This window comes from Muntiacus reevesi, chromosome 1, assembly GCF_963930625.1.
Source record: "Muntiacus reevesi chromosome 1, mMunRee1.1, whole genome shotgun sequence".
Classification (NCBI taxonomy): Eukaryota; Metazoa; Chordata; class Mammalia; order Artiodactyla; family Cervidae; genus Muntiacus; species Muntiacus reevesi.
Genome location: NC_089249.1, coordinates 56,165,060 through 56,176,153, shown reverse-complemented (window position 1 = coordinate 56,176,153; position 11,094 = coordinate 56,165,060). Strand labels below are relative to the sequence as shown.

The following is an 11,094-nucleotide window of genomic DNA, read 5'->3' as shown; positions in this document are numbered from 1 at the left end:
TTGAGCAAAGGCCATCAGATTTCTTTTTTCTTTTTTTTTCATCAGATTTCTTAAAGCTGGAGATCTGTAGGTCAAAGGCATTAGGAGGGGGCGGGTGAACCCCACAGGCACTGACCGCCCTGGGGTGAGTGGCGGCCTGGGCGGAGCGGGGCTGGGCAGGGGTAGTCCTAGAAGGAGGGGGCGGGGCTCTTAGCCCCGCCCTCTTCCGCGGACTGCACTGCGGGCTCGAGGCCCCGCCCCCGTCCCGCCCCCACTTGCCATCGGAACCATCCCTCCAAGGGCCAACGCTGGCCCCGCCCCTCCCTTCCGGGTTCCATCCCTCACTTCCGGGCCAGGCCCAGGCCCGCCTCCGGTTCGGCTTGGTAAAATCCGAGGGAAACCGGTCCGTGCTGCAGTCCATGGGGTCCGCAAAGAGTCGGACACGACAGAGCGACTGAACTAACTGAACTGAGGGAACCTGCGAGGCTTTGTTCCTCCCGATGCCATGGCCCTTCTCCATCTGTGCCATCAGAATTCTCGTCCTAGGTCAGCGCAGGCCCGGTGTCGGCCGCATCCGGGCCACGCCCCCTCGCCGGGGCCACTCCCCGATCACGCCCCTTCCCAGTTTGGCGCTCTCAGACCTGCCCGCTGGCTCCGTCCCTTAGGCCCCGCCCTTTAGGCCCCGCCCCGTCTGTCCTCTATCCCGAGCGGCTCCGGCGGCCCCAGCCTTCGTCTCAGCTGGGCTCCGGGAACTGCAACCATGGCCGTCACCGCTGAGGGCGCCCGCAGGAAGGAGCGCGTCCTCTGCCTATTTGATGTGGACGGGACCCTCACGCCGGCTCGCCAGGTAGGACCCCACTCGTTCAGAAGCTCCCGTCGCGAGTGTAACGCGGACACGCAGAAGCCGAATGAGTGACTTGCAGCGGCGTAATCCCAGACAACCCGGGACCGCGCGTGGGCTGCCGCAACACCCGGCCCCTGACACCCCAGGGCTGCCCGCTGGGAATGGGCCCTCCTGATTCCTCACGTCACAGCCCACCCCCACCCCCGAGCATCCGCGCCCACGTTCTCTGCATGGGTGCGAGGGGGATGGGTCGGATTCCGGAGGGAAGAAGCTGCGAGCAGGGGCCTAATCCCCTCCCCCGCCAGGTCTGCCTCGGGACACCACCCCCCCCCTCGTCTCCCCAGCCTTGGTTCCCACCCCCAGTTCAGCCCTAGGTCACACCAGTAGCACAGAGCTGGCGTCTGAACCTTGGGTTTCCATACAGGGCAGCGCACCTAAGCGTTAAGAGTCCCGATCGGTGGGCGCAAGGGGGGACTCGGAGCCATCCCTTTGCAAAATCAGGCTGGCCTGCATTTAGTTTCTCAAGCCCCTTCCCTTTCTCTCCCACCTCCATTCTCCTCTTCCAAGGAGGGAGGGCTCTGTACCATTCAGGTTGAGTTTGGGGGCTTCTTCCTCCAGGAAGTGAAGGGTCAGAGGCTGGTCTGGTCTCCCTGGGGATGTTGTGGTACAGGTTGGGTGGGAGTGCGGTATTCTTTCTAAAAGCATCTCTCCGGGTTGATGCTCCAACCTCTGCTCCACACCTAGTTTTTCTCCCTTTGGATCTAACTCAAGATGAGACACCCCACCCCACCCCCACCCCAGATGGGTGCATGGATAAGCAGGCCTCTTTCTTGCCCTCCAGTCTAGGTCTACCAGGACCTATTGAGGGATCTCCTAGAGCAGGAGCCACTAGGTCTGGGTGGCAAGGCAGGGGCTTATAGGAACCCTGGTCTTAGCACCCCCTCCCCTGAATGAGGGCCCTCGGGACACGGGAAGCAATCTGGCCACCTTGCCTTCCCAGGGCTCCCAGGCCTAAACAAGACTAGAGTGTCAATGCTGTCCATCCACCTAGATCTGTCCATAGTACATTTTAAGTTAATTTTTAATTGTATGCATATTCACAAACACATTCTCCTGTAAAGAATGAAAACGTAACCGAGAAGGGTAAAGTCCCTTCTGACTAGTCAGGACTGTGGCCCAGCCCCATCCCCAAAGTCGTGAGTTTGTGTGTGTGTGTGTTTGTTTTTAGCAACCGGTATCATACTGTGTGTGCCCTTCTGCAATTTGCTTTTTTAAAAAAAATAATTGATATCATAATTTTTTTAAATAATTAATTTGGCTGCACCAGGTCTTAGTTGCGGCACACAGAATCTTCGATCTTCACTGCAGCATACAGGATCTGGTTCCCTGAACCCGGAATCAAACCTGGGCCGCCTGCATTGGGAGCTCAGTGTCTTACCCCCTGGACCACCAGGGAAGTTCCTACAACTTGCTTTTAACCATTAACAGCGTGTTTTGGCGCTCTCTCATGTTGGAAACAACCCTGCCTTATTCTGTGCAAGCACAGTATACAATTTCAGAGCAGCTGTGTGCCATTCTCCAGTTGATTAGGTTATTTGCAGTTTTTCACTGTTATAAACCATCCCAGTGAACATATACACCTGGGCAATTCTGGGTGACAGAGTCCTGGCATGTAAAGTTTTACTAGATCTTGCCAGATTACCCTCCAAGTGGCTATACCAATTTACACTCTGACCAGCAACATCTGAGTGCGTTTCTCCTATGTCCACCCTAGATACTGTCAGCTTTGAGTAACAAGGACTGAAACTTATTAGTTTACGTTTCCTTGGAGGGACATTTTTTCAAGTGATTAGTCGCTAGTTGTTTTTGTTTTGTTTTATTTCTTTTTTTATTTTCACTGTGCTGAGTCTTCCTTGATGTGAGTGAGGGCTTTCTCTGGTTGTAGAGAGCGGGGGCTACTCTTCCTTGCAGGTGCTTGGGCTTCTCATTGCGGGGCCTTCTCTTGTTGTGAACACATGCTCTCGGGCTTCAGTAGTTGCAGATCTCCGGCCTTAGAGCACAGGCTCAGTAGTTTTGGCTCACTGGCTTAGTTGCTCCACGGAATACAGGATATTCCCGGACCAGGGAACGAACCTCCATCCCCTACATTGGCAGGCAGATCCTCTGCCCCTGAGCCACCAGGGAAGCCCCAGTTGCTAGTTGTTTTTCCAAGCACTGTCTCATTTAATCCTCAACAGTGACCCTCTCCAGGTTCTACTGTGATCCCCATTTTATAGATGGGACAACTAAGGCAAAGGCAAAGCCATTTGCTCAGGTCATCCTGATATTGAGGAACTTGAACCAGAGTTTGAACCCAAGCGCTTCTAATTTGAAGATCTGGGTTCTGAACCTGACTGGCCCCAGATCTGGGTGGTACATGGACTCCCAGGACTCTGAGCCCTGAGTGAGGGCTGGGTGGAGGGCCCAGACATGCCGATGAAACCTGTGCTTCCCTGCCCCCTGCAGAAAATCGACCCAGAGGTGGCTGCCTTCCTGCAAAAGTTGCGAAGTAGGGTACAAATCGGTGTGGTGGGCGGCTCTGACTACTCGAAAATTGCCGAGCAGCTGGGAGAGGGGGATGAAGGTAAGAGGAGAGGCCAGAACCAATTCCACAGTTGGGTGGTGGGGGTGGAGGGTGTGGGGAGCTTGAGAGACCCCTGGAGCAATGCGCCTTCAAAGACCCAGTCCTGCTTCTACGGGGCAAAGGAAGCAGAGTGAACAGGCAGGTGTTTGCTCCGGGGATTTAACAAACATTTGCTGAACACCTACTATGTGCCAGGCCTCCCTGGTGGCTTAGAAGATAAAGAACCTGCCCGCAATGTGGGAAACCTGGGTTCAATCCCTGGGTTCAATCCCTGGGTCAGGAAGATCCCCTGGGGAAGGGAATGGTATTCTTGCCTGGAGAATTCCATGGACAGAGGATCCTGGTAGGCTACAGTCCATGGGGTCGCAAAAAGTCGGACACAACTGAGTGACGAACACCTCAACATTTACTATATGCCAGGCACTGTGCTGACTAAATGCCAGGCACTGTGCTGACTTTCGAGAAACAGCAGGGAACAAAGCAGACAGAATCCAGCCCTTACATAGTTTCCTTTCTCAGTTCTCCCTGCTGAGTTTTTATTTCCTTATCTTTATGGGCCTAATCAATAACAGCTACCACAGGTTGAAAATGACCTTGTATTAACTTCCTTTCATTTAATCCTCACGACTATGCTTTAGAGTGGGTATGATTATCTCATTTAACAGAGGAGGATTCTAAAGTCATCCTGGCAGTTCTGTGGACCTAGAGACTTCCTCGAGTTTTCCCCAAGGGTGAAAGTGTTAGTTGCTCAGCCGTGTTTGACTCTTTATGACCCCAGGGACTGTAGCCCGCCTGGCTCCTCTGTCCATGGAATTCTCTAGGCGAGCATACTGGAGTAGGTTGCCATTTCCTTCTTCAGGGCGTCTTCCCCACCCAGGTATTGAACCTGGGTCTGCTGCATTGCAGGTGAATTCTTTACCATCTGAGCCATCAGGGAAGCCCCCTTTCCCCAACCCCTTGTCTATTTTATCAGCAAGTCCAAAAATGTCTCCCCGTGTCCAGGTCTCCTGTATCCACGTCTCTGTCACCCCCCCATCGTCCAGGTGCTCTCCCCCTTACCTGGCCCCGCAGCAGCCTCCTGACTGTGGTTCAGCCACTTCTTGGTGGCAGTCAGAGTCAAAAACTGCCCCCGTGCAGCCAGCCTCGATGGCACAGTGATGGAAGTTGTAAAACAAAAGTTCCTGTACCAAGGGCCTATGGGAACGCAGGGCAGAAATGATGTCCTCTGCCAGGAAGTTCTGGGGGACTTCCAGAGGAGGGAACTGGATCTTGGAGAAGTAATGGGGGAGGGCATCCCAGGCAGAAGGAGCTGCAGGAGGGAAGGCCCAGGGGTGTGCTGGGCTTGTGTGCATGTTTGGAAAAAAACCAAGTTGCAAAGGCGAGGAGGCTGGAAAAGCAGGTTGGGGATGGGACAAGGGTGCTTTGAATGCCAAACCAAGGAGTGTGGGTTTCACCTCTCTCCTTGGCTCTGGGTATCTGGTCTCACACTCTCTCTTTCCCCCTGGCCTCTACATGGACCTGAAGTTATCGAGAAGTTTGATTATGTGTTTGCTGAGAACGGGACGGTGCAGTATAAGCATGGACGGCTGCTTTCCAAGCAGGTCAGTCCCCCTGCCTCTCCCCCTGGGTCTTGGGACACTTTGCCACAGTGGAACAGTCCCTGGGTGCCTTCTATCCTGGGGGGAGGGGCCCCGTGCCCACCACCCTCAGAGCCCTGTGTCCCTTGCCCAGACCATCCAGAACCACCTGGGGGAAGAGCTCCTGCAGGACTTGATCAACTTCTGCCTCCGCTACATGGCCCTCCTTAGACTGCCCAAGAAGCGGTGAGAGCCCGCCCCTCCTGGGCACTCCCCCGGCGGGAGGGTGGTAGGCACCGGGTCTCGCAGATGGGCCCTGACTTGTCCAGGGGTGGGTGCGTGTCCCCCGTGAAGTCCCAGGGGGACTGGATTTGAGTTCAGGGTCCTTCTCCTTCTCTCTGGCTCCCCCTCCCCGTCCCTCCACCCGCCCCCTCGCCCCCAGTGGGACGTTCATCGAGTTCCGGAACGGCATGCTGAACATCTCGCCCATCGGCCGGAGTTGCACCCTGGAGGAGCGAATCGAGTTCTCCGAACTGGACAAGGTGCCACCACCCACTGTCAGCCTTAGTCTCTAGGACCTCAGTCACTTGACCTCTCTGAGCCTTTATTTTCTCTTCCGTGAAAAGGATCGGTGGTGGCAGGCTGTTCTGATTTGGACACCTGCTCTGTGCCACTGTTGTTGGCACTTCTGTGTCTTCCTAGCACTGCTGGCTCGGTGACCGCCCTTGGCGACCAGCACCACCAGCTACTCACCTGAGGCAACACCTGGGGCCTCTCTTCCACCTTCCCACCCCCATAGAGACCAACAGTAATTCCTGGGGTTTCAACCTCCAGAGTTGGTCTCAAAAAAATTCCTTCACCCCTGTGTGTGTGCCTCTGCCCCCTGCCCATCCATTCTCCAGCAGCGCCGCTGAGAACCTGCTGAAGCACATCTGGCTGCCCTGCTTAGCAGTCCCTTCCATGGGCCCGCTGGCCAACCTCCCATGGTCTCTGGAGCCCTGAGGGGTCTGCCTGGCTCAGACACCTTCTCCCTGTTCGTCTGTCTCTGGAACACACCAAGATCTCTGTCACCTTTGGGTGCACTGCCCCCGCTGACCTTGACTTGGGTTTTGCTCATAACTCCCTGCCCTCAGCTCTCAGGGATGGGGGCTGTCCCCCAGGCCTTTTCATATCAGCCCATCTCTGACCTTCCCACTGGCTGTCCTTTTTCAACTATATTTATTGGCTGCCTCGGGTCTTACTCGCAACATGTGGGATCTAGTTCCCTGACCAGGGGTGGCACCCACGTCCCCTGCATTGCGAGACACATTATCAGCCACTGGATCGCCAGGGAAGTGCCCTGACCTGCCCTTCTGCTCTCCCCTTTGCTGTCTGCCGCAGCCATGTCCTCCCTGCTAATTCTAGAGACAGCAGACTATCTCCTACTTCCAGGCTGTGTCTTCTCACCTCCATCACATCTGCTCAAGTGTCACCTCTGTGTCACCTTCCTTAAGCATGACACTTAACCCAGCACCACCTTGTACTTCCTCTTCTTCAAAGTTTTCTTTCTTCCCAAGCAGCCTTCACCACCCACTAATCCAGTGAATCACCTATTTTTAAATCTTGATTATCTGTCTCCTTTACTAAAGCTGTAAGCTTCTTAAGGACTGGGATTCCTGTGGCTGTTGGCTGCTAGATCCATGGGCCCAACATATGCCTGACAAAAGTGCTCGAGACATATTTTTTGAATGAAATAGATGATGTTATCCCCATTTTATGAATGAAGAAATTGAGGCTCAGAGAGAGAAAGTGACTTGCCCAAGGTTATGTAGGGAATGAGTTGCAGCCTAAAGATTTGAACTTGGGCTTCTGGTGGCTTCCTTCTGATGTTTCCCAGAGACTGGGTGGGAGTTGGTGACAACTCCCAGCTTATCCAGCTCATCCCCATTTCTGCCCTGGGCCCAAAGGCCCACAGGCAGTGCCTGCGGGCATGGAGACTTCCTTGTTGGAGTGGGTGATTGACCTCTGGCCAAGAACCTCCTCCCACACACATATTGAGAGGTGGCCCTTTCTCAGGCCACCCAGGTTTCCCATCCCAGCTCCACCTCCTACTTGCCCAGCAACCTGGAAAAGTGGCTTCTCTGCTGCATGCCTCTGTTTTCTCACCTGTAAAGTGGGGATGATCACAGTTCCCATCTCATGAGATGGAACACGCTGACTCTTCCCACAGCCCCCAGGGTCTTCTCTTGTATTTTGGGTCTGGTTCTGCCCTCTTCTGATACTGGAGAGGGACATGAACCTTCTGATCTGTGTGCCCTTCACCAACACAGATCTAATACTAATGTTTTACCTTCCTTCAGCCCCTCAGACCCTGAGGACAGGTAGTCCGCCTCCTTAGCTGAGGACATTGAGGCCAGAGAGCACGTGAGCCAGCCTGAGGACACAGTGCTGGTCTCTGCCAAGGCTGGACTTGGCATGTGGAGCTGTCCAGTGGCCAGCCTGGTTCTCTGGAAACAGACAGTGCAGCTGCCCTGGACCATTTATTCTGGGCTTGGGGCACCCTTAACTCTAACACTGGAGCCACAGAGTGGCCTCTGATAGGGGCTGGCCTCCCTGGGAAGCCAAGGCTTTCTGGGAAGGTTATACCCTCATCTCTGCTCCCATGAGAGGCCGTCAGGGTTCATTCAATACACCTCTTATCCTTAAGCCCAGGAAGTCGACTCAGAGTCACGGCCAGGAGGCACCGCAGCTGGGCCTGGGACCTGGGCAGCATCCCTTTGTCTCTCATGTGCTCCCTGAACCACATTTTCAGGCTCCAAACTACTGGCTGCCGCCTGCCTCTCCCCCCTTTCTAGTCCCACCCATCACTGACTGCCTACAGTGCAGACCTGGGCACCTTAACCCCCATGCCCCCATGCTCTGAAATCCTCAGCAGCTCTTGGTTCCCTGGGATGTGTCCAAGCTCCCTAGCCTGGCTTCCAGGCCCTTTGTGAGCTGATCATCCTGCCGAACTCTTGAGGTGGCCAGATGGGGACTGCCCGCCTCAGTGCCTTTGCCACAGCGAGCCTATCATCCGCTCCCGCAGCCATGGCCCCCATCAGCTCAGCAGCTAAGGTGCTCCCCTCCAGGCCCACTGTGGCTGTTCCCCTCTGTAGCCCCAGCAAGGCCAGGTTGGGGAATCCCTGGGCTGGTGAGTGAATGTCCCCTTCTTGGTGGTCGTATATATGCTGCAGACTTCCAAGGTCTGGCCCAGAGGGGTAGGAGCACCACTGTGTTCCCTGGGGCCGGGAGCACATGGGAGGTGCTCAGTGAAGGCACATTGCTGCGTGGTGGGTGCTGTGATCGTCCCCACCTCCTGCTGACTTCTTTGCCCGCTGCCACTTCCCACATAGCTAAGTCGGTAAAGAATCTGCCTACAATGCGGGAGACCTTGGTTCGATCCCTGGGTCAGGAAGATCCCCTGGAGAAGGGAATGGCAACCCACTCCACTATTCTTGCCTGGAGGATCCCATGGACAGAGGAACCTGGCGGGCTACAGCCCATGGGGTCACAAAGAGTCGGACATGACTTAGCATCTAAACCACCAGTGCCACTTACTCACAGGTCTCTGCATGCTCTTGGCTCTTCACACTCTGAGCCATGGCTGGGCTGGGCAGAGCTGACAGGGCTGAGCTCCTCCCTGAGGTGGACACTGTGACTCAGGACTCAGACTGTCCCATCCCCTCAGCCTTCCTCCTTGTCTCTGCTCCAAGACCTCCTTCAGGATATCCTGCCCGAATTCCGCTAGCACACCTGACCCTGAATTTGTTTTCAGGACTTTTGGCCCTGCCACTGAGGCTGGGTGACACTGAAGAAGGCATCGGCCCTCTCTGAGCCTCAGTTTCCTCATCTGTAAAGTGGGGGTCATGACCTCCACCTGGCAGACTCGGTGAGCTCACAGGCACTGTCTGCCCAGCCCAGGGCCCAGCACACACGGCCCCCTGAGCCTCACTCTGCTCCCTCCTCTTCTACAGAAGGAGAAGATCCGGGAGAAGTTCGTGGAAGCCCTGAAAACCGAGTTTGCCGGCAAAGGACTGAGATTCTCTCGTGGTACGTCCACCCATGGAGGACCTGAGAGGTCTGCCACGCAAGCCCACCCCAGGGCCTCACTGCCAAGGCCAGGCTGCACCCCGAGCAGCTTCAGAAACCCTTCCCAGTCCCCCGGGTGCAGCAAGGGCAGGCTGAGCCCACACAGGCAGGGACCCCAGCCCCCAAAGCTTCCCCTAAACCCAGGGAACCCTCACTGCCACCTCCCCCTACAGTCCATTCCCTACAGTGGCCAGAGGGAGCCTTATGGACATACAGCCCCTGTCACACCCTGCTTAGCGCCCTTCCAAGGCTCCTTTTGTCTCCTAATGAAACCCGCCCCCTGCACCCCAGGCCCTGCACGCCCCTTCTCTGCCCTGAGGGTTGTATGGCTCCCGGGCAGCTGCCACTCTGGCTAAGGTCTCAGCTCGGTGTCACCTTCTTGGAGAGCTGTCCCCAGACCACACCAGCTGGGGAGCTTCCCTACCCCTCCACCCCCGACCCCTGCCATTGACTTAAACACGAGCTGAGAGGTGGTCTGGTCACTTCCCACCCCTCCTCCCACCTGGATTGTAACCCTGTGAGGATCCTGAGCCTGTCCATGCCCTGCGCCTGGTGCTCAGTAGGCACTTAGGTGTTGCTGAAATGAATGAACGAATGAATGCAGGGCCTTGCCCAAGGCCCCATGAGCCGCCTCTGCCTCTCTGCTTACCTCGTCTACCCGCCCCTCCCCCCACACCCTGCAGGAGGCATGATCAGCTTTGACGTCTTCCCCGAGGGCTGGGACAAGCGCTACTGCCTGGACAGCCTGGACCAGGACTGCTTCGACACCATCCATTTCTTTGGGAACGAGACCGGCCCTGTAAGTGTGCCTCAGGCTCGGCCCAGGTCCTCCTACCCGCCCGGATCGGGGCCAGGACACGGGGATGATGGGACAGACCTCGTGGAGAACTCCCAGAAAGTAGTCGGTGTTCACCAGCCCCATTACACAGATTGGAAGGCTGGGACCCAGAGCTGGTCGGACACTTGCCCCACGTCACACAGCAAGTCAGGGCCGATGTAGTGAAGAAGGTGGGTCTCCCGGCAGTTCTGAGGAGGGCCGGAGGAGCAGCTGGGTAGGAGCCAGTGTGGGGAGGGGACCCCAGGCCAGGGTGGGCGTTGGGCCCCAAACCTGGGAGCCTTCTCCAAGCACCACGTGTGTACACCTGCCTTCACTGCCCTTCCTCCATGTGCAGGGCGGGAACGACTTTGAGATCTACACCGACCCCCGGACGGTCGGCCACAGCGTGGTGTCACCGCAGGACACGGTACAACGATGCCGCGAGCTCTTTTTCCCAGAGACAGCCCACGAGGCGTGACCAGGGCCCACACCTGCCCCTCAGGACTTCCAGGGAGCTCTGCCCACGCCTGAGAGAGCCCCTGGCCCTGGCGTTGGGGGGTGCCGAGGCACCTCCTCTGGCCCAGGACCCCTGCCTCGTGTTACCTACTGAAGGCCCAGCTCTGTGGGCCCGGGGTCTGTGTGGATGGCCACCCGCAGCTGGTCAGCTCCTGGTGAGCCTGGCTTCCGTCCTCCAGCCTGATCCGATGGCCCTGGCTGCAGCTGCTGCCTGGATTCTTGGCAGAATAGGTTTCTGTCTACGCGGGATGAGTGTGCGAGTGTTGGTACGAGATAGAGCCTGCCCTGCCTGCCTGCCTGCCTTCCGTGGGGTGCAGAGCAGTGGGGACCGTGCACATTCATGAGAACTTTATCTCATGGACATTAAACCCTGTGGAGTGCGATATGAAGTCCGAGTGGCTAATTGGCCCAGTCACAGACACTGTTCCGGCCTCCCACTTGGCAGATGAGAACGATGCATGTGGCAGGGACTTGGCCCAGGTCACATAGGAGGTGCGATGCAGTCCAGGAGGGTGGACCACTGAACCCCAAACAAGAGCTGTTTGGGGTGTCCTCCCCCAGCCCCTATCCCTGGGACCCAAACAGACAGGCAGCTCTGGGCCAGGCTGAGTCACAGTTGAGGGTTTATTGC

The 11,094-nt window shown here is 56.6% G+C and overlaps 1 protein-coding gene across 1 annotated transcript; it reads left to right on the top strand.

Moving 5' to 3' along the window:
• Positions 1-336: 336 nt before the first annotated feature.
• PMM1 (phosphomannomutase 1) lies at positions 337-10,953 on the top strand. The gene is made up of 8 exons (XM_065944710.1): positions 337-826; positions 3,329-3,446; positions 4,971-5,047; positions 5,178-5,269; positions 5,466-5,565; positions 9,016-9,091; positions 9,814-9,929; positions 10,303-10,953. The coding sequence occupies exons 1-8, from the start codon at positions 740-742 to the stop codon at positions 10,423-10,425; spliced, it is 789 nt and encodes a 262-aa protein (XP_065800782.1). The 5' UTR covers positions 337-739; the 3' UTR covers positions 10,426-10,953.
• Positions 10,954-11,094: the final 141 nt, after the last annotated feature.

Coding starts and splice junctions, on each gene's coding strand:
- PMM1 (XM_065944710.1), top strand. CDS start 740: ATGGCCGTCACCGCTGAGGGCGCCCGCAGGAAGGAGCGCGTCCTCTGC. Junction 5,048..5,177: donor GACGGCTGCTTTCCAAGCAG/GTCAGTCCCCCT, acceptor TCCCTTGCCCAG/ACCATCCAGAACCACCTGGG. Junction 9,092..9,813: donor AGGACTGAGATTCTCTCGTG/GTACGTCCACCC, acceptor CACACCCTGCAG/GAGGCATGATCAGCTTTGAC.